Source organism: Lissotriton vulgaris, chromosome 1_1 (genome assembly GCF_964263255.1).
Source record: "Lissotriton vulgaris chromosome 1_1, aLisVul1.2, whole genome shotgun sequence".
In the NCBI taxonomy this organism is placed as follows: domain Eukaryota; kingdom Metazoa; phylum Chordata; class Amphibia; order Caudata; family Salamandridae; genus Lissotriton; species Lissotriton vulgaris.
In genome coordinates this window covers 238,965,812-238,993,211 of record NC_141685.1, presented here as the reverse complement: position 1 = coordinate 238,993,211, position 27,400 = coordinate 238,965,812, and the positions used below count along the sequence as shown (strand labels likewise).

Genomic DNA, 27,400 nt, shown 5'->3' with positions numbered 1-27,400 from the left:
CATGACACTACAAACTAGAGTAGTCAGTGTTCAGTAATGTGCTCCTGAACGCCAGTCACTAGAATACTTACCAGCTCTTCCTTCTGTGTTTGTTTTGTGAGCTCCTCCCCCCCTCACCCCCTGCCCGAGGCTGTTTGGTATGTGTGTGAAGGTGCATTCGTGTACTGGGTTCATGTGAGGTGGAGAGACAATTCCAGGTGTCTCCTTCGCTTGTATGTAGCCCCTTGAATTGTGTGGTTCTGCATAACGTTAGTGATACTGTGTGTTCTCTCCTCTGACTGCATGATCCCCCACAGTGTTTTTTAGAGTCACTCCTCGCGTTGAGAATCTTTGTAAAGCAGATGACCCTTGCAGGAAATATTATAATCTCTTTGACACCACTTGATACATAATATCCCAGACCTGGCCCCCCAAAAAAACCAAACTGAATCTGCAAGATTTACTGTATTGTAATACTTCCTTGAAATGTTTCTCATTTTGCCCATCCTTAAGTCCATATGAAACCAGTGTTTGCCCCATACCCTCTTGACCTCACAGTTCCTCGAATCCAGCCAGCTCTTATCTGCTCACCTGTGAAGAGAACAAACTGACAGAATAGGACCTTTCCTATGTCGTGTAGTTCCTACCAGTCCGTAGGACCTGCGCATTGTTTGGACAACATAAACTAATGGCTTGGTGTCAAGACTGATTCCGGACACCTCCGCAAGATATGTTGTCCTATAGACCAGCTAGCTCACAGTGCCACAGTAAGCCCCCCTAGCCTACCAGGGACCAAATGTTTTTTTGCAAACCACTGAACATGACAACCCTGACCTCTCAGGGATCGTGGAAACAGTACTGAACCTTTCATTCAGTCACTCGTGCTTACTTAGTCTCAGAGAAATATACAGAGAATATACAGTCAGATGTTTTTCAATAATATTTATTGAACCAATGTTATTATTACATAAAATACGTGTGTGGCAATGATTAGTAGACAGAAGCAGATAAAAGTGATTGCAAGCAACAAAAGCATAAATAGTAGATATAGTTCTACCATAGTGCTAAACAATGTATGTATGCAGGCACATAAACAAGGCAGTAATTTAGCGTACTTCTGCTATGCGAACCATACTCTAAGTGTACCTAGAGTGTGTGTATGTGTAGAGCCATTAATCCCCCCAAGGGACGATCCAATCCCATTACCTGATGGGATAAAGTGACGGTCCCAGTCTTGGTCAAGAACTGGACCCCCCTCATGAGATGTCAGACCGCTGCGTGGTGATTTCTCAGCATGCAAAGACCCTCGTGTTAGCGGAAGTACCTCCTCTGCTAATCTATCAGGATGCTCATCTTTTATAATATAAAGCAGCCTTGCGATGTGCGCATAGATCAGTGATGTCCTGGATATGTTGATAACCCTGTCGCCCCGTGGATGAAGATAGTAATGTCATTTGTTCATAGTGCGAAACGAGATCTTGTACATGATGTTCAGGGCGTTGTGATAATGTTGTGCGAAGCTAGATGTAAAAACAAGTTTAGTTTCAGAGAAACTAATTCAACATTGTAGTGCGTGCAAAAGGTCACAGCTGGAAATGGTGTTTGTGATGGAAATGTAAGAAATAAGCTGATTCATTACATGGGTTTAACTCGAGAATATAATACCTGCTGGTGGAATACTAAACACTTCCTGCTAGTAACTCCATGGGATGCAATTCCATTGGTGCTGCGGCTGCAGAGAAGCAATGCACTCAGGTACATTCCTTTATTTCAGGTGTCGAAAAGCCAGGAGACTCCTGATCTCTGATCCCACATGACTGCCCTAGAGTGCTCTAATCTACCCCATTAGTCTCTCCGGACCTCAACACACAGCTCCCACACCAATAGGATCACCCACCAAACTTACTTCTCTCCTTTAAAAAAGATGTTTCATCTCCATTGGTTTCAATGGGTTCATCTATGCCCCCTCATCAGAGGCTCCAAAGGATGAGAGGTGAGCAATCCACATTTGAACAACATCCCCGTATCCATCAGGACCGCCACCCCAAAGCTGCTCCAATTTGTGACAGAGGTCAAGATGCACCTCTTTAAAAAAAACAATATCACAAGTGCATTAACCGTCCACAAACCAGCTACCTCTCTTATCACTTGTTCACTTTATGCAAGTCTTTGACCATGTACAGTGCTCCATTGCCTTTTGGCTGAGTTTGTGCTATAGTAATACCATATATATAAACATTCATCCATATTGGCATGAATAGTGTGCCCTTATACAGCCTCCCCGTCCCCTTATATAGCTGCCTGGCCCTGTGCTGGGAAGCAGTGATGCCCTCCATTCACTAGTGCCGGCCATGGAATGGGTGATCACCATCATACAAGGCATTAATTCACTCCTTGCCCTTCCGAAGCAATGTCATTAATTGCACATCTTTATTCAATCTGCATCTTTTTTACTTGCTCACAGGCCACCTAGTTCCCATCCCAATGGAGTGCCTTCAGATCCTACTATCTCGAATGTCCTTCATCTGACTCGCTGACCCCATAATCACCAACCAGCCGTTTGACTGACATGTTATAGGTGACATGTCCTATGCTGTGGTTGCCTCCTTTCTACTCCCGGTTCCCTTTAAGAATTGAAAATAGATTTACATTGATGTCTTGTTGCTCCCACTTCTCAGCCCTTATTTGCAAGTTGCATCAGCTTGAACTTCAATTGCTGTTGCTCACAGAGCATGGTTTCTGTAAATCCAAGAGTTGTTCACAGATTTATGGAGGGTGGGCAGAATGATGTACAAGGACTTTAACATGATGTTATCTGCCAGACCGATTTAGTTTGCATGTTTCATCGGCTGTAATTGGAAATATGGCGTTTATAAAGAAGTGGGCTGGGCTGTTATGGTCTGCTCCCTGATCCTGCAGGTGCGCTGTATGCTCACTCGGACCTTGTTCAGGCTGTGGTTGCACTGTATGTTCGCTCAGACCTTGTTCAGCATGTGGGTGCACTGTATGTTCTCTCAGACCTTGTTCAGGGTGGGTGTGCTGTATGTTCTCTCGGATCTTGTTCAGCCTGTGGGTGTGCGGTATGTTCTTTCAGACCTTGTTCAGCCTGTGGGTGTGCGATATGTTCTCTCAACTTGTTCAGCCTGTGGGTGTACTTTATGTTCACTCAGACCTTTTTCAGCCTGTGCGTGCGCTGTCTGTTAACTCAGACCTTGTTTAGCCTTTGGGTGTGCTGTCTGTTCACTCGCACCTTTTTCAGCAAGGGATCATGGTTCTTTTTGTGGACTAGTAGCGCAAGGTTTGGATTTGCAGGAAGTTGTGTGTTATGCATTTGGTCGTAGATCCCAAGAGAATAAAATGCTTTTAGGAAAATCTATTTATTCATAAACCAAAGGTACTTTACAATGGTTGTGCAGAGAACTTGTTTTGTATGTTAAGGACTATTGTTTGGAAGATGTGATGAACTGTGATTCACGTTTGATGCAAATAAGCTCTTGGCTCAAGCATCTCTTTACTTCCTTTCAAGGTACTCTGGGACAGACCATGCAATGCCGCTGCCACCCTTGTAGCAACAAAAAAAAGTCAGGTAAACTTTACTAAAAACCCTCAGTCCTTTTGTACTATTTCTTCTCTCTCTCTCGCTCTCTCTCTTTGTCTCTCTCTGTTTTAAAAAAAAATCTCTTCAGCTTATGGAATTTGACCCCATCTCCAGACCATTCTCTAACTATGTAGCTTGTGATCATAAAAAAATGAAATAGAATGTAACAAATAGGTGACATCTATGTAGTCCTCTTCCTTATTTGCTTTGAGTGTGTTTAGTTACAAATGCAAGTATACTCCAAATTTATGTTAATTATCTAAAGTTTCATAAATTGTGTGATGTTTTCTTCTTTCTGACTCTTACTTTAGGGCTCTGACGAAGTCTAAGGTTTATCTGGCAAAGCGCGTCACCAAGCAGGGTTTTGTAGCAGTGTCCTGCCTCCCCATGTTCCTGCAAACCTAGCCCTTCGATTTCTTTTAGTTCCTGCTAACCCTAGCCCCCACATGATGCAGCCACATTCCTCAAGGAATGTGAATATAGTGGTGTCCCAGAGCAGGTATGGTCCCTTCTCGGGTCGGAAGGCACTGGGCCATGAGCAGACGTTCCTCCCATGTTCCCCAGCAGCCCCTTGACTGTTGGCGCATTTGTCTCCTCCTCTACACCACAATATACTATCCTCCCCTCGGTTTGTTCCTTCACGTCCTTCCTCTCTGGGTCTAATTTCCACCTCTTTGTATCCTCCCATCCTGCCCTATCCTCTCCTGTTTGCCACTTCCAGGGCAACACTGGGTCTCTTTGAAGAAGACTGGAGGATAGTCTCTCTTTTCGATTCCTCTTTTTCTTTAGTATTTGTCTTTTCTTATCCCTTTTTGGTTTCCTTTACCATTGTGATGTTTTTTTCTTTCTCTTTCTGGTGTTGCAGTGTCCGGATCCTGTCGGAGGAGTGTGCCGAGTTCTGTGCCACCAGGTAAGTCCATATCTTCACCCACAATTTGAAATGGTGAATTCAACTACGCCAAGTTGACACAGCCTCAGTCACTGTGCCATTTAAAGCAGTGTTTACAAGACCTCTAAGTGGGAAGGGGAGTAGACAACATCTGATAATTCATTAAAGGTGTTACTAATACCTTACTGTGATGCTAGCCGTTGTCACAGAAAAAGTAAATTGATGGTGTCGGCTGCTTCTGAGAATCTGTGCCTCAATGTATGTCAAACTTGTGTTTCTTTCTTCAGTATTCACTAATTTTGCTCTCACAACCTGGAGTTCCAATGGTATCAAGCTCCCGATCTACACAGTATCCAAGAGCTGTTTCACCTCTATCAGAAATGCAACTCAAACCGATTTCCTATCTTGTTTCTGTAAAAGCTTTCTTTCTGCAGATAATTAGGTCATAAATGTTATTTCTTTTGGTCCATTTACAATTTCTAACTCTATTTCCACAGGTTACTGAAGCACGAACAGAAAAAGAAATGTTGCAATTAATTGAAAAACGCCAAAAAGGATTATTTTGAAGAATGTAGAAACATTCTAGATCTCTAAAGAAGAAACCAATTCTATGTGCCAGGAATGGTGAGGAATTTGGGGTGGAAGACCCTCTGAATGTGAAAGTGATTTCTCAACTTTCTTACATTCATAATTTTTTGTCAAATCCTTAAAGTACAATGACCAGAAACATTTACCAAGTGTAAATTTTTGGTTTTGAATAACTTTTGAAATATTCTTTGTACATGCAAGTAAATTGAAAATCTACCGCAACCACTAATTGTAAGAATATTTACACTTGAAGGGAACATTTCAAGATTGATGGTACAAAGAACATTGGCGACAATTGATAACCACGCTGTGTACTCGAGAAAAATAAGTGTTGCAAATTCTGTCTGATGGTTTATGAGGAATGCTTTGGAGACCCAAAGTCCTCTCCAACAAAACCTAAGTCATACATGAATTTAAGAGAACAAGCATTGTTTAAAGAAAGTAATTGTAAATGCTCTTACTCAGGTGTCATTACATCAAAGATGCTGCATTAACATTTCCAATGTAAATATATTTTCCTTACCAACTCTGTCTTTTGGGTTGCTCTAAGTTATTTCCAAAAGTGTCAGACCTCCAACGTTTATTGTGTATCTTTTGAGGGCCTCACTGGAATAGGAAGCTTAAAAAAGGCCATTATTCTGCTATTGATAATTCATTAACTCACACTGGCATGTTTTAGTCCTCTGTCATTACTTGTATGCACAAATATACATAACACGTAAGTAGTAAACCCAAAGACCGTATCAGTGCTTTTAAAACTCCTAAATGAAACTGCAGTCATAATGAGCTTAATTTTACTTGAGGTAACTAATGTGGGCATAACGTGCAGGAAATGACTCTATGAGGGGCATCTTAATAAAAAATAAGGGGCTCCTCGGTGAAAGTTATAAGACAAGTTAAACAGGCTGCCTCTAAAGATAGGAACATTGATCTCCAAATAAAAGCTATAATTAGTTAAATACAAATGTTAAGAAGACCATCTGCAGTGTATTCTAGAAGTTAATGTTGTGTATAACATAAACGAGTAAAGACTCCTCTCTTAGATTCAGTATTAACATGGCCTGTATTCAGGAACGAACCCAACTTGTGGATAAAAACACCTTGAATAACTGTGATGAATGTGAGAACAGCTGTAGTTATCAGTCCCACCACACTGAACATGAGAGAACCCACATGAGGCAAAAACCTTTTCAGTGTCCTGAATGCCATAAATTCTTCAGTCACAATAGCTATCTCATTCAACATGTGAGAATCCACACTGGGCACAAACCTTATCAATGTTCTGAGTGCCCAAAAAAGTTCAATCAGAAATCTAGTCTCACTAGACATGTGAGAACCCACTCTGGACAAAAACCATATCAGTGCCCTGAGTGTCAAAAAAACTTCAGTCATAAAGCCAGTCTTACTCGACACAGTAGAATCCACACTGGACAAAAACCTTATCAGTGCTCTGAATGCCAGAAAGACTTCCGACACCAAACTTCTCTCATTTTACATTTGAAAAGACACACTGGAGAAAAACCTTATCAATGCAATGAATGCAAGAAAAGCTTTAGTGAGAGAGACAAATTAATTCAACATGAGAGAACTCATACTGGGGAGAAACCCTATCAGTGCTCTGAATGCCATAAAAGCTTCAGTTCAAAATTAAGTCTCACTAAACATGAGAGCATTCACACTGGGCTGAAACCTTTTCAGTGCTCTGAATGCTGGAAAAGCTTCAGGCAGAGATCTGGTCTTGCTCATCATGAGAGAACTCACACTGGGCTGAAACCATATCAGTGCTTTGAATGCAAAAAAAGCTTTCGTGAGAAAGCCAGTTTAACTCAGCATGAAACAGTCCATACTGGGCACAAACCGTTTCAGTGCTCTGAATGCCAGAAACATTTCAGACTGAAACAAAGTCTCACTATACATGAGAGAACTCACACTGGGCTGAAACCTTATCAGTGCTCTGAATGCTGGAAAAGCTTCAGTCAGAAATCTGGTCTCACTCATCATGAGAGAACTCACACTGGGATAAAACCATATCAGTGCACTGAATGCCAAAAACGTTTCAGTGATAAAGGCAGCCTCACTGTACATGAGAGATCCCACACTGGCCAGAAACCTTATCACTGCTCTGAATGCCGAAAATCCTTCAAACACAAATGGCTTTTAACACTGCATGAGAGAATCCACACTGGGCTAAAACCATATCAGTGCTCTGAATGCCATAAAAGGTTCAGGCTGAAAACCCGTCTTACTCAACATGAGCTTATACACACAGGTCAAAAACCTTTTCAGTGCTCTGAGTGCCAGAAAAGCTTCAGACGGAAAGTCTGTCTCACTCAACATGAGCACACACACACTGGGCTAAAACCCTATCAATGCACTGAATGCCAGAAAAGCTTCAGTCAGAGAGATAATCTCACTCGACATCAGAGAACACACACTGGGCTAAAACCTTATCAGTGCACTGAATGCCAGAAAAGCTTCAGTCAGAAAGACAATCTCAGTCAACATATGAGAACACACACTGGGTACAAACCTTATCAATGCTCAGAGTGCCCAAAAAGCTTCAATAGTAAGGCCAGTGTCATTCGACACAAGATGACCCACACTGGTGAAAAACGTTATCAGTGCTCTGAATGCCAGAAAGGTTTCAGTCTTCAAGCTAGTCTCACTCACCATGAGAGAACTCATACTGGGCAAAAACCTCATCAGTGATCTGAATTCTGGACAAGCTTCAGTCAGAAATTTGAACTTGATGAACTTGAGAGAACGCACACAGGGCAAATACATTATCATGCCAGGAACGCTTCAGTAAATGATTCCATTTGATTCAACAGGAGAGAAGCCACAACCTGAAAAAATATTATCAGTGTTCTCAAAGTGACAAACACTTCAGTTGTAAATGCAACGTCTCTACATGAGAGAGACAATGTGGGAGAATAAAAGGTGCCCACAATCAACCCTGGGGAGGAAGTATCGGCATCCCAAACCTTAACATGAAACAGCCACAAAGACATCAATCCACTGATTGTACTACAAACTGTGTACTGAGAAAAGCACAGAGCAAAGGATGGAAATGCTTGAATTAATCTAATTCCTTGGTAACTATTTGTGGCCTCATTCCATTCAGTGTGTTTTGCTCCCTGTGTGTTAATAAGCCATGGCTCTGACCCATGAGTTCCAGTTGATCCTAAACTTTCAGGCCACGCCCCTATGATGCAAGTAATTTCAAAGTGTTTCCAGCCTTAATGTACCTCACTAGGGAGAGGGGCAGGAGTCTATGTCGTAGGTCTCTATGGGACCAAAGTCTGTTCATGCCTGTGCCACTTCGGGCTGATGATTGAAAAAAACTAAAGGTGAAGGAAGGACTGATAGTTCATCTCGGCAACATTCCACCACATCAATATCTAGTTTTTGTGCCACTGAAGACATGGCCAACCATATGCAAACCATTCTTGGCCCCATCCTAAATAGTCCTAAACACTTCCATTCCGAGGGTGCACAGCATAGTATTATAAAGATTCACTTGAGCGACCTCTTTCTATTTTCTTATTGCTGCAAATGCTTCCCGTCTGCTCATGAAAGTTCCTTCAGCTTTCATAAATATTCAAGGCCAATTCACAAATTCCATTTTATTCTACGTTTACTGGTACTACAATAATACTACTAAAGTTTAATAAAATGCTACTCATAAGCTACGTGCGGATGTTCTGCCTCTCCTATTGTTTTCAGCGCAGATATCTCTTGCCCTACTGCAGTATTATCACACATGGAAGTATACATTGTACTAACAAATGTGGGAAGGACGGGAGAGTGGCTGGAAATGTGGAATATTTATGAATAAGGGGAAAAGGGAAGTGGGTAAAGGATTGTAGGAAGGGTCCTAGGGAGGAACCTGCACACACTCACAAAATAGTAAGTCCTTTGCTATTCATAAACTGCACTTCTAAAGTTAGTACAGCTAAAAGAACTTAAAACTGTTGTAAATGATAATGATGAGTAAGTCCAACACCACATATGGCCAACCACTGTTACTGCAACACCTTCCCATTGAAGAAAATGGTGGTAGAGACTTAAAATAAAACCTCACAGGAAGTAATGTTGAATTAAAATAATGTTTGAAAATACATATAAATTCAATAGAATGTTATATATGTTATTCACTGAAAAAAAACAAAGGTCAAAGTAACGTTATATTTAGTTAGCAGCACTAACTATAACTTGCGCCCCCACCATGCACTGCTTATGACCTCACAATTGACATCACTCAAGAAATGTTCTATAACATCACTTATGACTTCACTGATGACGTCTCAAATGACATCATTGATGACATCACTGGTGATATCATCCAATGAGTGTGCTAGTATGTTTTAGAGTTTACATAGTTGCAGGTAACTACCATATTGCGTTTCCACAAAATTGTGTACAGGTTGGGTCCAGCTAATGTGTGTAAGTAGTTACAAAACGCATGTGCTCCTAATGCACCATAACTTTTTAGAGGTATTGAACATGTTATAAACGTTTGCATTCACAAGGAACTCTTGTGTGAAAGTGACAATTGAGTTCTTTTAATTATGCTGCACACAACATTTTGGTTCTGAAGATAAAGTTTCTTAACGGGAGAAAGATTCTTCGTCATATAAACTAACTTTTACTAGCAGCCTTGAGTTATAATAGAGAATCATGTCAGCATAATTTATACTTAAAATGGAAGAGAGTATGCACTAGGTACTAACTTATGTACGCATGTTTGTTTTGCTTCAGAAGAAGGGCTATCTGTGAAGTTTTTACCACAGTAGGAAGGGTGCAGGTAGTATGATCTTTAGCACCTTCAGATCTTTGTTATTTTTAGCAAATAGTGTCTTTTTTGACAACTGTTGCATAGAATGTACGCAGTTCTTAGTAGATTCTCTGTGATGTATTTCATACAAAAGTTTCATTGTTTGCAAACAGTGTGGTATAGAATGAACTTTCTCCATAGAGTAAACACTGTTTACAGTAGTCCTTTCTCTACTGATATCAACTTAATTTCTTAATGTAGGTTTGTAGTTTGTCAGGGGTTTTGATATAGATAAAAGCTGTCAGTAGTAGGGCATTTGTTTGGGAATTGGCATTCACTATTTTGGCTTTCTCTGAACCGTTGTATACAGATTGAACACCGTACTCCGTGAGAGTTTCCCATAGGTCCGTTGTTGATTGTTAATATAAAGCCATAGCAATGTATACAGCAATATGCAGGAAAACAAAGCTTGGATGATGTCATCAATGATGTCATTTGAGCTGGCATCAGTGATGTCATAAATGATGTCCAGAACCTTACATGAGTGATGTTAAATGTAGTTTCATTACTTAACAAATGTAATGTTGTCACTAGGAAATTCACCTAACTATAACATTACCATAAACTTTGTTTGTTTTAGTGATTAAGGTTTTTTAAAATCGAAAACTCATATTTTTATTGCACCTACCTTTCTTTTTTCAGCTAATTTCTAGGTTTTATTTTAAAGTAAATTAATTATGTATGTGTCTCAATGTTTGGTAGAACAATTATTGTAATACATATAAAGCTTAGATATCATTTTGTAAAAATAATTTTTTGTTGTAATATAACAGAGTATGGTTTATAGTTTGTAAAATGTTTGTAAAATATGTGAAAGTATTAAAGAGATACATATTCAATATTTCAGTAGTGAATGTGCATTTGCTGAGTTCAAGTTTTTCAAGTTTTTATTTATTATGTTTTGGCTCTCAATGAGGGCCACATAAAAAAAGAAATAGACATTACATAGTACAATAATGACAAATAATATGAATATATGAGCTTGCATAATCAATAATACAGGACAAAGCACAAGAATTTATCAGTTTTAAAGTGAGCCACGGCATCATTACAGCAACCTAATAAATATTTAAGAACCCTTTAAAAAATTTAAAAATCCTACAACAAAACAATTCATTAGGAGGGCAGTAAAGTGCATGTATAAACAATTTAGCATTTAAGATTCCCAATTGTAGACAAATAGGCTTAATCCATTTAAGTCGCAGAGAACGTAGGGCAGGGCAAACAAACAAGACGTGGTTACGATCTTGAACAGTGACATTACAAAAATTACATATCGGGGAGCTTCCGTGCCATTTTGCTAGGAGTGAGTTAAGTGGGAGTAGATCATGTCGTAGGAGATACCATAACCTACGTACTCCATGGGGAACATTCCAAGTCAAATATTGTTGGGTCAGCTTGGGGGAGTATGTCTCCAACAAAGGTTCCCTATTATATAATTTGGGTTGGACAAGGGTATCCAACCTATAACATAGCTCCCACGAGGCTTTTTTTAGTGAAATTTTAAGCTCAGAGGGAGAAAGTGAGAATAGGGTATCCTCATCCACCTCCAACAGGGCCACGGCTTTCCTAAAATTTTTTAGTAAAGAGGAAAAATCATTAAGATTACCCAGTAATTCCTTTTTAACAAGCTCTCTTAATGTACCTGGTTTTCCTCTAGCCAAGCATGCTACCCATCTTACTAATGCCACCAATGCCTGTGTCCAACAGCTGCGAAGTCCAAGTTCTAGTCTGCATGAAGATGTAGAACATGCATTGCTTAGGGACATAATTTTCCGAAGCACCCGTCCTTCCATTTTTTGAAGGAATCCCCAATATTTCATTTCCACTAATTCTATTCCATACAGGAGAGTAGCTGGCACTTTTGCTTTAAAGACTTCCAGAAAAAGAGAGAAATGTCTCTTCCCCGTAGCTTTATATAACGAACATAGCCCCATTCCATGGGTCAAAGCTTTACGAGAGTTATGTTCGATATGAGGTGTCTCACTAAGATTAGATGATATTATTTTACCCAAGAATGGATATGTTTTAACCACGTCTAGCCTTTGCCCCCCTATAGACCACCTATAATTGCTTGATCTACATTTTCTTTTACCAAAAATGCACATGATTTTACTTTTTGTCGAATTAATTTTCATATGGTGCAGTACAGCAAATTCATGCAATGCTAGCAGGCGATTAGATAGACCCTTCGGGGTCAAATCCAAAATAAGAATATCGTCCGCGTACATTAGGATAGATATAGCTGATCCTCCAATTTTCGGAGCAGCACCCTCACAAGATGAGATATAAATTGGGAGGTCAGCTATATACAAGGAAAACAATATAGGTGCTAACATGCACCCTTGTTTAAGGCCGTTCTGAGAGGGAATAGATGTTGTAATACCCTCTTCACCACCTTGCAGTACCTTACACCATGTATTCATGTGCAAAGAACGGACCAACGCAAGTAAGTATCCTGGCATACCCAATGTCGCCAGTTTTCTCCACAGCGCTGGGCGGTCCACTCTGTCAAACGCCGCGGAGAAATCAATGAATGCGGCATATAAGCCACCATCACGGATACGTGCATACTTGTCGCTGATCACCTGTAGCATCGTCAAATTATCAAGCGTTCCGTGATCTTCACGAAAACCAGTTTGTTCCATTGGTAAAATCTTATTAGTTTCTGCCCATTCCATAATTAACAATAATACGCATTTAGCGAAAATTTTTCCTATGGCATCTAATAACGCTATTAGGCGGTAATTAGATGGCAGCTCCCGATCCCCCTTTTTAAATATAGGAATTAATATACTGCCCCTCCAAGAGTCAGGGACAGTTCTAGTTAAAAAGCAGGCCTGAAATAAGGGGAGAAGAATCCGACTCCAACTAGAAATATCCTGCTTAATGATTGTCATAGGGAGTTCGTCTGGACCCATGGCTCCGGTAGAGCGCATACTCTTTATTGCCGACACTATTATTTTTTCTGTAGGTAAATTGCATTTTTGTAAATCATTAGATTCCATCATACCAGTATCCTCCAATACTTCATTTGGGGCATATAATGCGGTTACAAATACTGTCCATACTTTTTCGCTTATGGATATAGGACGGGGAGTTATTATGGTACCACAACCTTTTCTTATTATAGACCAGAATTCTCTGGTTCGATTAAAGGTTATTGCCTCCCTCAGGCTAATCCAAAGAAGATCCTCTTTTTCTTTTTTCAGTTTCAATCTCAATCTAACTCTTCTGCGTTTTAATAATGCTAGTAGGGACTCATTTTCTACCGTTCTATTAAGATACTGGTTCCTGATTAGTGCATTTATCTCCCTATTCAGAAAAAATAGTGGACTAGGTGAGAAGTGAGGTTTTTTTGGACCTCCCTTTTTCTTGGCAAATCCAATGACTTTTTTAATAAAAGTTTCAAATTGCAGGAATTCTATTCCCTCCCACTGGTCAAGTTCTAATAGGGTTTGAGCCAAAAGGCTTTGTACTTCCTTCATGGGAGAGGAACCCCAAAAACATCTACCTGATCTTCGATCAATAGTGAGATCTCTATGCTTTAAGGACCAAGCATCAGTTTCAGAAGGGGTTAATAAAAGAGTCAGATTTATTATTTTGTGATCACTCAGTATAGAATGAGTGACCTCCATATCCTCAATCAAGTGGAATGACTCAAAATCCGTAATAGCATAGTCCAAAATAGACTCTCCCCTATACGAACCATGTGTGAAATGGGCAGGGCTATCAGAGGGCATTCTGCCATTAATAATAAGCCCTTCTAAAAGGCTTAGTTCCTCCAACAGGATCTTACCTCTTTTACTAGTTTTTATATTAGGAGGCCAGGACATTTGGGGTATATTATATACTTCTTCCTTCAGTTTATTTCTAAACTTAACTAGAGTAGAGTTGGATATTTTACTGTTTAAATCTCCAACCATTAGTATAAAGGGGGGATATTCAGCATTCATTAGATTCGCTACATAGGAAAACATTCGCTTCATGACACAATTAAAACATTCCTCAGGGGGAATATATGCATTTAAGATAACAAACGAAGACCGCGTTCCAATTTTGCCCAGGTTAGTGATAGTTACAGATTGAAAAAGATTACTAGAATCAAAATAATGCGTGTAATGCCATTGAAAAGAGGTAGATAACAAACAAGCGATTCCTCCTTTCGCATGACCTTTTTTTGAGGATTTTGCAGGGGCCTCTAGAACATAAAACTCATTCCCTATATAGGGTAGCTTTTTGCACCACGTCTCCTGCAAACATATTATATCGACATTTAATTTAGATAGAAAGTCAAATTTCTCAGAGGAATTAAACATGCCAGCAGCATTCCAAGAGACAATTTTTAAGTTATTGTTAAAGATGTTGGAAAAGTCTTGGGTTGTTCACACAGTTAGTAGAAAGGACCCCCGGCAGCCAGTTCCACCTCTGATTGTCTTCTATTAAAGGAACATCTGCATGTTCAGGCAATGGCAAGGCCTGAGATACCATTCTTTTGCCTTTTGAGATCCAGATTTTCAGATCTTTATTACCTAAATAACCATCATTATATATAGATGCTGGATTACTAATACTATCTCTAAGGGCATTAGATGTGGATCTATTATAGAATGGCAATACATCAATTCCTCTACATTGGAAAAATTCCGCTTGTTGTAAAACAAGATTAGAAATTATTTTTGAATAGAATATTACTCTTGTTCGCTGTCCAGTACTTGATTTTACTGGGAAAACCAGGTCAATATCATTCGACAAAATCAATTTTAGATTTTCAGTTTCTTTAAAGCAGTTTAGGAGCCGAGATCTATTCATTTTTACATCTTGGTCAAACAACGGGAGAAAATCCAGTATTAATGTATCTACTGTTTTCATTTCACATTTTACTGGTTGAGGAGTTGGGCCACTAATAGTATTAAGTTGGGGTCGGAAAGCAAATGCAGTTGGATTTAATACTTTTACTGTTTGTGGCGGAATGTCTATAACATCAGTCAACACAGATAGAGGTTCCGGAACTAGTACCACATGAGCAGAAGACTGCTCATTTGTACAGCTCTTAATCGTACTATCATCTAATACATCATTAAGTTCATCGGCCACTACTTTATTTTTAGTTACATTCAATAGTGGATTTTCCCCATGTCCTGGCTCCTCTAGTGCATCAGCACATATGCTTTGGAAAATAATTTGCCTTGGTCTTTTTTTCTTATATTTACGTAGTAACTTCCTATTTTTTCCTTTTATTCTTTCTTTTCTAGTTTTAGTTTTAGTCTGAGCCTGCACTCCATCTTGGCCCTTTTTTCCATTGACAAAGATTGGGAAAAGATCATTTGCCGTCGTTTGCACCATCTCTATTAGACTATCATCTTTGTCAGTGCATTTTATAGATTTACTGTCTCCAGATAGGACAGAGCTCTTCAGGGGTGGATGGGTGTCTACTTTGACAATTAGTTTCGAAGGGATATTGCCCTGCAAAAGATTAGTACAAGTTGACAGGCTCTGAATTGCGGATTCTGTAGGAGGTAATTTAATCTTTTCTACTACAGGTTCAGAGGTCGGTGCTTGGACATTAGCACCCTTTTTCGCCAACATTTCCTTCAAAATCTCAGACACGGATGATAGAATACAATCAGAACTCACAGCAAATTTACCAAGGAGCAACAGTATAGATGTCAATATTTGTTCAAGCGCAATCAACGATTCTGATATTGGTTTCTCATTTTTTGGGTAGCTAGATTGAACAAAAGAACAAATCCCTGATATATTAAGGTGAGGAGATTTCAAATCACTGTTTGTTAAATAGTCATCTCGAGATTTGTTTGTTGGTGTGCTACTATATAGAAGCATTCCAGATGGTGTTGCTCTAATTGGAATATTACTGTCCGCAACCTGGGCAAAAGATTTCTTATCCATGTATCGACCACAAAGTTCAAGATCAATACTAGTGGAAATGGATGTAGCAGCAAAATCTTCACCTTCCTTTTCTTTCTCAGTAAAAATATTATGATCATGTGCCAAGAAAATACTATCCATCTTTTGAGTGGAAATAGATTGTTTTAATTCAATCGGTACACCAATGTTTGAGTCTATTTCTAACTTAATTTGTGATTGGGAGTGAGGCAATAAACCAGACTTAGAGATTATTGGGTCTTTTGCAAGTTTGTTTCCTGATTTTCCCCAAATATGTTCCAGTTGCATCTGACCTTTTATTAACGCACTATTTTCTGATTTTTTCCTCAGGCGTATAGGTTCAGATATCACCTCTTCTTTATCCTTTAGTACTTTCCCAGAACGTAGTTTCTTGGTAGACATGATTAATCTTTAAGATATAGTCCTTCCGTTAAATTATAAAAATATAAATAGTCGGTTACGGAGGATAGCCGAAGCCGAAGATATCACAATAAACAGATAGCAGGAATATAGTCAAGAGATCGTCCGTATATTGATATATGTAAGTTTGCTGCAATATCAGAGCAGCGAATAACAAATAAAGCTAAAATAACAGGGCCCAGCCCGGCCTACCTCGGCCACTGAGGGCCACAGAGGGCCCGCCCTTTGCCCGGGCTTCGCCCGGCGTCCCGCTCGCGTCCCGCGAGACGGGGGTGACTCTGTATTTGAGCGCCTCCTGGCGCGCGTTTGGCGCGATTAGCGCCGCTAGTGCTGCTGGGTAATGTAGTTTTTTCCGACCTCCACCGCGCTCCACACGGCTGCCAGACCCAGGAATTGAGCAGGGGTCGGCGGCGGGAGGCGGGAGGACGAAGGCACCAAAGTCAGCGGCAGCAGATCAGTACAAAGCCAGCTAGGAGTCCACACAGCGCCAATTTCCTTCTGCAGAGAGTCGCCCCCTCGACCGGGGTGACTCTGTATTTGAGCGCCTCCTGGCGCGCGTTTGGCGCGATTAGCGCCGCTAGTGCTGCTGGGTAATGTAGTTTTTTCCGACCTCCACCGCGCTCCACACGGCTGCCAGACCCAGGAATTGAGCAGGGGTCGGCGGCGGGAGGCGGGAGGACGAAGGCACCAAAGTCAGCGGCAGCAGATCAGTACAAAGCCAGCTAGGAGTCCACACAGCGCCAATTTCCTTCTGCAGAGAGTCGCCCCCTCGACCGGGGTGACTCTGTATTTGAGCGCCTCCTGGCGCGCGTTTGGCGCGATTAGCGCCGCTAGTGCTGCTGGGTAATGTAGTTTTTTCCGACCTCCACCGCGCTCCACACGGCTGCCAGACCCAGGAATTGAGCAGGGGTCGGCGGCGGGAGGCGGGAGGACGAAGGCACCAAAGTCAGCGGCAGCAGATCAGTACAAAGCCAGCTAGGAGTCCACACAGCGCCAATTTCCTTCTGCAGAGAGTCGCCCCCTCGACCGGGGTGACTCTGTATTTGAGCGCCTCCTGGCGCGCGTTTGGCGCGATTAGCGCCGCTAGTGCTGCTGGGTAATGTAGTTTTTTCCGACCTCCACCGCGCTCCACACGGCTGCCAGACCCAGGAATTGAGCAGGGGTCGGCGGCGGGAGGCGGGAGGACGAAGGCACCAAAGTCAGCGGCAGCAGATCAGTACAAAGCCAGCTAGGAGTCCACACAGCGCCAATTTCCTTCTGCAGAGAGTCGCCCCCTCGACCGGGGTGACTCTGTATTTGAGCGCCTCCTGGCGCGCGTTTGGCGCGATTAGCGCCGCTAGTGCTGCTGGGTAATGTAGTTTTTTCCGACCTCCACCGCGCTCCACACGGCTGCCAGACCCAGGAATTGAGCAGGGGTCGGCGGCGGGAGGCGGGAGGACGAAGGCACCAAAGTCAGCGGCAGCAGATCAGTACAAAGCCAGCTAGGAGTCCACACAGCGCCAATTTCCTTCTGCAGAGAGTCGCCCCCTCGACCGGGGTGACTCTGTATTTGAGCGCCTCCTGGCGCGCGTTTGGCGCGATTAGCGCCGCTAGTGCTGCTGGGTAATGTAGTTTTTTCCGACCTCCACCGCGCTCCACACGGCTGCCAGACCCAGGAATTGAGCAGGGGTCGGCGGCGGGAGGCGGGAGGACGAAGGCACCAAAGTCAGCGGCAGCAGATCAGTACAAAGCCAGCTAGGAGTCCACACAGCGCCAATTTCCTTCTGCAGAGAGTCGCCCCCTCGACCGGGGTGACTCTGTATTTGAGCGCCTCCTGGCGCGCGTTTGGCGCGATTAGCGCCGCTAGTGCTGCTGGGTAATGTAGTTTTTTCCGACCTCCACCGCGCTCCACACGGCTGCCAGACCCAGGAATTGAGCAGGGGTCGGCGGCGGGAGGCGGGAGGACGAAGGCACCAAAGTCAGCGGCAGCAGATCAGTACAAAGCCAGCTAGGAGTCCACACAGCGCCAATTTCCTTCTGCAGAGAGTCGCCTTTGCTGAGTTCTTGTAACTCTCATTTGGATGCATCATATCAGTACTTTATTTTTAAGGTGGTATTACTCTCATGAGAGCCTCTAAACTGTTAACTAAAACAGGTCTTTTGAGAACTAGCCTCTCCTTTTATCATATGTGTTGCTTTGTACTGTGTCCCTTTTTTGTTCTTAAAATAACCAGCTTCTCTCTCCCTCGAGAGAGAGAAAGAGTTTGTGAGCACGCGTGAGAGCCAGAGAGTCAATTACTCACATGATGTTTTAGGGAGCAGTGCTTCCTGGTTTGCAAACCTCTTGCAATAATGTACTTTTTATAATGAACTTTACATTTAGACTGAAAATATCCTGTATGTAAAAGGAATAAACGCCAGAATGCTAACAGTGTGTTTAGTTTATTGAAATGCAATCCATTATATAATTGTGAGATTTATGAAAAAGCACGTTTTATGTGCCTGCCACCAACATTGGTACATAGCGCAAATTGATACTCATTTATTTGTTTTAAGTCCATTTATTAATATTAGAAAAAGTTCAATCATTATATTGTCGTTATCCTTGGTAGGCCACATAACAACAATGAAAATGAACTTTAATGTTTTTGTGCCTATTTATATCTACATACATGTTATAGAACTTTGGTTGTAGAAATATAAGGAATTTGAAGGTTTCCAGGGAAATCTCTGCTTTACTGTAAGAGAAGCATCACCACATTCAGTCCAGCCAGATAGATTTTTAAGGTAGACTGTGTAGAAACTAGAGTTGATTGAGTGTCCATGATGGACAGAAATACCCGCAGTAGTGTATGTTTTCTTATGAATCGATATCTGACCAGCTTTGAAGTTGGTGATATCAGTATTGATTTTGCTGCAATCAGCTCTGCATCTTTGTAGCATGAGAATGATATATTTTGAGCTGTGCCTTATAACCAATGCAGACAGCGGTTCTGATGTGCATTCTGGACAGGAGTTTCTCTGAACAGCTTTCACAAATAGTTTTTCAAAAGACACTGACTTGCAATCTGGTACTGTGAGGTACACAAATCGCACTGATTGAATGTCTGTTGTGCCTTAAAAGCAACAATTTACACATTCCCGGTTCTATGAATAGTTTGTTGTAAAGATATCATTTATTGCAATTCCGTCATTTTCTAATACATTTAGCACTACTATTCAAAAACTCCTGTGCATCTTGTTGTACGTTCACAGTGAACTGTGTGTCCCCATTACAGTGGTCAACCATATCACGTATAAATGCACTAGAATTTACATATGTGTTTTTCTGTGTGATTTAAGTGTAAAGAGTTGCCAAAGCTTGAAAAAAAGGTTTCTCTTTGTGTTGAACAATATTCCCAACCACCAGCTATAGGCGGAAGAGAAAATAAACTACTACATTACAGTAACATGAAGTGTTCGTTTTTTGCTTTTTTTAAGTGTTTGTAGATTCTTCACTGTGTTTTGAAACTTTTGAAATATTGACAATCTCAGAACTTTTTCACTTTCTGTAATTTGGATGCTTCTCAGAAATGGGGTATACGCTCAGATAAGGAGCATAGCATCCTTGCAAGAGATTATACCCTATTTCACATGATGAGTCAGCATTTACTATGCTCTCATAATAATCAAGAAGTTAAAAGCCTAACAATGTCCTCACACATGATAAAGCATCATAAGATATACGTAATTGAAAGAATGTGTGACCTATATTTATCACAGCTGCAACCAAACTTAATTCTTGAGATTTGTAACCAAACACAGAGGAAACTGTTTGCTTTTCACATATGTATGTTAAAAGCCAACCGTTTCCTCTGTGTTTGGTTACAAATCTCAAGAATTAAGTTTGGTTGCAGCTGTGATAAATATAGGTCACACATTCTTTGAAGTACGTATATCTTATGTTGCTTTATCACATTTACCAAGAGAAATCTGGCAGTGCACATTCCTATTTTTTTCCTTCCCGAATTAGATCAAATGTAATCACAATATCTTCATACTCTGTTCTGTTGGGACATGTAATGAAGCCTCTCGCATTTTTCCATTGCACTAATCCCTCCTCGACGTTTAGATTTTATTGCAAAATTATTCAGAAATTTCTACAGATGTTTAGAGTATTCTCTAAACCAGCAGTATGTGAAACTGTTTTCTCTAGAAATCCCAGTTTCTTTACCACTGATTGACATAGTGATACATTTAAACGTTGATGTTCCATTTTGTCTTTACTATTAAAGGTCTCTATTTCCTGTTTCTCCAAATGAAGCATTTGTACGTTAAATTATTCACACTCATTCAGTGTTGGCATTAGGCATACAATCTGTTTCTGAGTTTTCATAATGTGTTGCATTATAGATGTCAGGAACAGCGGCTTTTGGCGCCAGCCTAGCATAAAGCTAAGCAAAAACTACACATCCCATGAGTCTCTACACTGGAGGCTCAAGAGATAAAAGCGGAAGACGCACAGGAAATTACACGCGTAATTCTGTTTTCCGGAGGCTCCCTGTCCTGCGGGGAGAAGTTGCCCTAAAATTCGTCAGCGATCTGGAAGGAAGCCTGACCGTGGTCTTCAGCCAAGCCTTCCGTCTTTCCTGAGGTAAGGAAAGAAGCCTGGGTTCTAGAACGGCGCTCCATTTGTGTCAAACACCAAATTGGTGTTCTTTTCTAAATATCTAGAGGCAGCCTGTTGTGCTGCATAGAATTCTGCTAGCCGCTCGTGCCTTGTGTCCTGCGAAGGATCTGGGAAACAAAAGCGGCTGTTGATTCGAGGGGCTCAATTAGAGCGGGGTGCTCAATCTCTCCCTTGGTGCTTCAAGGAACATTCATGCCCCAAGTAACCTTTCACTTTGAAAAAAGAGTGGAGAGGCTAGTTCTTTATTTGTTTCTGTACTCGTGGGGGTGTGTCTCAACATTCTGCGGAGAATTAGGATTTACAAGACTGTAGAATTCATGGAGATGTGGTCTGCCTGGGGTTCTTAAGGTATCTATCAGTACAAGAAAGAATTTAATGAGATTAGTATTGATGCAATGAGTTAATGTATATTTCTGTATTCATCAGATGTCACATTCCCTGCTGTTCCTGCTCCCAATACCCTTTCTCTCACCTGCTCTCCCATCGCTCTGTGTTTCATTATTCTCAGAGTTGGGGATAACAGGAGGTGGACCCCTTTGTGTATCTTTCCAATTCTGCAGAGCTTTCGTTTGAGGATCAGGCCGACCCGACAATAGAAGCAAGTGACCTCTTCTGTGGGAATAGAGATCTTACCATGAGCAAAAGTACAACTTTTTTAGCTTGTTTTCTAATTATACTTATTCTCATGTCTTTAATATTTTCCCATACTCTAGACCTGCTGCCTGTCTCATATTTTGTGTTAACCCAGCATACTGAAATTTAACCAGATCTTAATATTTCTAATACTGCCTAATTACTTTTTAGTTTTTTGAAGACACATTTTTTAAAAACTAGTTGATCTTTGACCAGAGCGAACTGTAAAAGGTCACCAAAACCTATGACGTGTTTAACTCCAAACAAAACATCATAGTCAGTTCTGAGGACCTCTTGCATCCCCACATGAATAAAAAGCTAGCCTAAGGTATGATACCATGCTAACTACATCAATAATCAGAACTTTCAATTTCTTGAGAACTCTGGAGACCTCATGCCAAGCACCACCAAATGCCATTAGATATTCTTGTTTGTGTCATGTTCCACATGCAACATAAGTAGTCTGTGCAGTGTGATTCCTTTAATGTTGTGAGCAGCTAGTCCAGTAGGAGCAGTCATAACACATGAAAGACGAAAGCTAGGATTTCCCTGAACAAATGCAGTGAGCACTTTAATCTGAAAACGTTTCCCTGTACCTGCCTGACCACTAACATAAAGAAGTGTAGGCTTGGATACTTTGCAAGTATACATTCAGACTTATCATGTAGCAGTCCATTTTGTTATTTGCTGAAAAATCTTTTGCTTTTCTTCATTTAGTTGAGAGAGCAAACGTTCTAAATCAATGCTCTCACTCCTCACTTGACGCATCACATTTTCTACTTCATTCATAGCTGTGGGCGCCTCATTTTTTCTCAAAAATATTTTTTTTGAGATTTTGACATAGTACATCATATGGCATTACCATCACATTCCCCACATGAATGACGTTAAAGGATTTTTTTTTTGATTATTTTGCAGGGCGAGGGAGTGAATGTTACTGCCAGTGTGTCAAGACCTCTGGGGAATTACTTTTTAAATATTAATATTGTTATTGCCACTGTTTTGGGGGCTATAACATTTTTTAAAAAAAACCTCTACTTAGTTACTTTTTTCGTTGCTACAATTTTAAATTAGTGCAGCTATTGCTCGCAGCTGACATTTCGCCACACGCTCCCTCGATGCGCCGGTGTACTTGTCTGTAAGAGCGAGTCACCAGAGCACGGCCATCTTGGGTAGCACTCTAGTTGTTGACCGTCGTCCTCCTACTTAATGGAGGCGGTGCAAGCAAGCTATTGATTGATTATTTTGCAGCGCGAGCGAGTGAATGTTACTGCCAATGTGTCAAGACCTCTGGGGAATTACTTTTTAAATATTAAAATTGTTATTGCCACTGTTTTGGGGGCTATTACGTTATTTTAAAAAATCGCTACTTTGTTACTTTGATTATTTTGCAGCGTGCGCGAGTGAATGTTACTGTCAGTGTGTCAAGACCTCCTACTTAGTAAAGGCGATGCAAGCGTGCAGCGCGCGTGCGCAGCGGGCGCGCCGAAGGCAAGCCCATATGCGCCCGTCCGCGCCCCGGAAGCGCACAGCGCCAGCCACGCTGCCCTAAATGGCCCACGTTTGATATTCTCTAGAGAGGAGCTTGTTATGCTGAACAATCAGAGCAACAGGACTTGTAGCACCGAAGTAGATGATGTGATGGGTAAGAATTCACTTAAGATCTCTACTGATGGGACTATTAGCTGTGGGCTGATTAATGCTAGATCTCTGACAAAACACTATATGGAGATCTGCATTTTGTTGGAGGACTATGATCTTGATGTCCAGGCGATAAAATATGCCATAAGCCAACTAAGGGTGGCAGGGGAGGAGGAGTAGGATATATATATAAGGATGGCTGGAACTTCTCTTCTTTGTGCATAGAGGATATACCGGGGATTGAATCATTGGGGTTTACTCTTAAAGGCACCAATGGTGTTTTCTGTACAGGTTTGCTTTGTTATAGACCTCCAGTGGGCGTTACTTTTTCTTATCAATCTCTGATTGACATGATATATAGCTTAGCACACTCACATTCTAAATTATTGATCCTCAGAGATTTTAATCTCTGGGAGAATGGTATTCTCGACACTGTCTTGAAAGAGTTTTGTCAGGCTTGTGCGAGTGTCAACCTCCATCAATTGGTATCACATGCTACTCTCCAGAAGGGACATGTGCTTCACCTTGTCTTTGCAGATGCAAGGGAAACATCTGTTCAAGACATACTTCCTCAATGTTGGATTGACCACTCCTTGGCCCTCTTTTCACTGAAGATAGTCAATCGGGGTCAATTAGTTGGCAGTTCTTCAGCTGCCCGAGTCAGTAGAGAGTGGTCTAGGTTACTTAGGTCAGCGCACCTCCCCCAGCTTGTCAATGAAAAGTTTGTTATGCATGACTCGGTGGAGGAGAACTATTTAAATCTGTGTGATCAGATTCGCAACTCGATTGACCAGTCTGCTCCGTTGAGGAAAGTTAAAAACGGTAAAAAGCCATCTGCCCCATGGTATAATGAGGAGCTGAGACTGCTGAAGACCAACTGTAAACAGGCTAAAAGGAATGGGAGGAAGAACTATTTTGAGGCAGATAAGGTAGCCTTTAAAAATATGCTCCATTCCTATAAAGTATTAATAGGCAAAACCAAGGCTAAATACCTGGAGGAGATTATTTGACTTGCTCCGAATAAATCTCAAACCCTTTTTGATCTAGTTAGAGGCTTATCCAACCCGGACTGTGCTAAATCCATTATCCCAACTTCACAAGAACTGTGTGATAGCCTGGCAAGTTTTTTCAAGGATAAAATCAGTAACATCTTAATGGGATTGAAAGCCGCCGGTGAAGAGGATGGGCACATACAGACTGATAATGTGACTGTATCAAGCAGCCAGATAATTAATACAGAACATGTCATCCTTGGATCATTTCCCGATACCCTCATGTGAGGATTTCAGTGTAATCGCTGCTGGGGTTTCCTCTGGTTCCCCTAGGGACCCGCTTCCTCATTATTTCTGGAAGCTGTTTGGAAGCAAACTCTTCCCGCTGATGAAGTGGACTTTTCAAATAAGTTTAGTTTTAGTTCACTGACTTAAACTCCCATAATATTTAATTCATTAACAAATGTTGCATGTTTCTGTATTAATTCAACCTAGAATAAAGTACACCAACACGAACACGTGGGTATAACTATATGTGCTCTTGTTTGTTATTTATGTTTTAATAATATATTAACATTTTCTTTTGTCTTGTCAAACATTAACTGCAGCTGTTCTAAATAATAGCATGTGCATTTCACTAAATGTGCTTTTGTTTATGTCGTGTTTTCCATGTGACTGTGTTTCATTTGTCTTTTATGCATTTTGCTAGGTAATTTAGACTAATGGGTTAACATTAGTAAAGGGGGAGGCTAACAGAATAATTATCATTTCCTGAATTAATTGCTGTCTTGTGTTTCTTTGCATACTAGAGTCATGCTAAAAGAGGCCTGTGGCCTATTTCTAAAATGGATGTCCGAAAATCCTGTCGAGTTGGGCCTTGTGCAGCTGAGAATGAAAGAAAAACATTTTCTTCATAATTCTTTGAAAACACTTGCGGAAGCCAAGTTGTGCGAGTGATGAGACAATCGTTGTTATAACTTTCATGGCCAAGGACAGGACAGAATGTGTAGCGGCGGAAAAGCTTGGATGGAGGAAGCAATGAACAATTTTATTAAATGTTGCGAAGCCTCGGAAGAGCCGGTGACACTCGTAGTCACAGAACAATGCTGCATTTAAAGATCACAATATTTGCAAAGTGAAAGGCATAAGATTTTATGAGGTGACATTTCTCAGCCACTCAAGCTTCAAGCAGATCATACATTTGTATTCTTTAGTTAGTTTTAGATAGAGAAATAGTATATAAACTGCCCCTTGGAGTGAGCACTGCTGGCTCGTTCCTGTGCTCCAGAGATGCTGCCGGATTTTTTACTCATGTAAGATCCTCTCAGACTTATAATTTTTCCCCTTAGGTCACTTTGCTTAGCTAGGGAAATAGAGGGTTTAGGGAATGAGTTACTAAATAATTAAGCATTTCTTATGCTGATTTGATTTTGAACTGACAGACTAATGTGCCTAATTAATAAATGATGCTAATTTGGAATGCAAATAAAAGAAATAAAATAATTTAAAATGCTTTTTGCTTGATAATAAAATTAATAAAGGTTATTGAAATGACAAGCTGGTGTTGTTCTTTTCACATTAAAGTTACCATCAGTTAATCCATTGCCAGTGATTCAGTTGGTCAATTATATTTGAGTTTATAAATGGGCCTAGTGATATTTAGAAATAATGGTGAGTAACGTGGTGTAGAGTTGTACATAATTTCTTTTGGCCCGCTGGATCAAATCTCACCGCTTTAATACCAGATTTGTTGCCAATCTTTAGTTACAGCTGTAGTCCCAGACTGCTTGAAAATGGCTGTGGTTTCCCCTCTACTAAAGAAGTCATCATTGGATCCTCACAACCCAGCTAACTACAGACCCATATCTTTGCTAATCTACCCAATCAAGATTCTAAAAAGGGTAGTAACTAAATCCCTCTCTAAGTTTGTTGAGGATAACCAGCTGCTGGGCAAGGTCCAATTTGGTTTTCGTCCCGCACACGGGACCGAGACTGCCCTGGTGGCGGTCCTGGATGACTTGAGAATGCGGGCCGACAGTGGTCAGGCAGCCTTTTTAGTGCTGCTTGACATGTCGGCCGCGTTCGACACAGTTAATCACCAGATCTTGATCGGGAGGCTGGAGGAATTGGGTATTGTGGGCAAGGCCCGAGATTGAATCCACTCTTACCTCTCGGACAGGCAGCAGGCAGTATTTCTGCCGCCTTTTTTCTCAGAATATAGCAAGGTTGAACAAGGAGTCCCTCAGGGCTCGGCTATCAGCCCGATCTTGTTTAATCTATACCTTCGCCCCCTCATTGTTCTGATAGAATCGTTTGGAATTAATGTAATCAATTATGCAGATGACACTCAGCTTGTCTTCTCTTTTGAGGGCAACAATGCAGTGTCCATAGAAAAGTTTCATGACTGTTTACTCCAAACGGCAGGCTGGTTAAAATTGAATTCTCTACAATTTAATGAGGATAAAACGGAAGTTCTGTGTTGGATGACTGGCCGTATTCAGCGTCCTCTTCCTACAAATTTCTGGCCTGGCTCGACTAATAATTGATTACTGCAATGCATTGCTCTGGGCGCTCTAGCCTCTCTGCTCAAGAAGCTGCAGAGAGTGCAACAATGGCAGCAAAACTTGCATTAAATCGTCCATGGGATGCGTCACCTTCTCTAGCCCTTAGGGACCTTCAGTGGCTGCCAGTTGTACAAAGGATACAATGTAAGGCATTATTTAGGGCAGTACATAAAATTGGGCCTAGGGTTCTTCAGAGGAAATTCCCCTGGTATGCGCCGGCTAGATCCTTACGTTCTTCCTCTGCACACCTTATTTGTGTTCCCCATGCCAAGAAAGTGCGAACAGGAGGCAGATCCTTTACCTTGACTGCCTCCAGACTTTGGAACGCTCTTCCCCTGAGGCTCAGAAAGTTGAACACCTTGTTCGGCTTCAGGAAGGAATTGAAAACCAGCTTGTTCCCTAGAGAGTAGATCTCCCTTCTCTGCTGCTCCCGCTGTTTTGTAATCTAAGCGCCAGGATACCCTTTGGGTGACAGCTGCGCTATATAAGTGAACCTTACATGACAACTGAAACTATGAAGAGGGTCGCCTCATTTTCAATGATAGACTAGCCAAAGGGATCTTGACTACTAGGCCCTGAGCTCTGGCTATCTTGTGAACTGTACTTTGAAACTTCTACAGCAACTGTTTCCTTCTGGATTTCTCATTTAACATTTTTTGATATGTGGTAAACACTTCACTTTGGATGCTATCTTTGACTGCATT

General features: G+C 41.2%; 1 protein-coding gene across 1 annotated transcript in view; it reads left to right on the top strand.

The window, feature by feature from the left end:
• The window catches only part of LOC147745329 (uncharacterized), an 88,205-nt gene that overhangs the window by 13,943 nt on the left and 46,862 nt on the right, over positions 1-27,400 (top strand). Inside the window, 5 exon segments of the mRNA XM_086952238.1 lie at positions 3,506-3,565; positions 3,889-4,076; positions 4,443-4,487; positions 4,964-7,759; position 8,545. Of these exon segments, the coding sequence (XP_086808364.1) occupies positions 6,111-7,759; position 8,545 (1,650 nt within the window). The 5' untranslated portion in view covers positions 3,506-3,565; positions 3,889-4,076; positions 4,443-4,487; positions 4,964-6,110.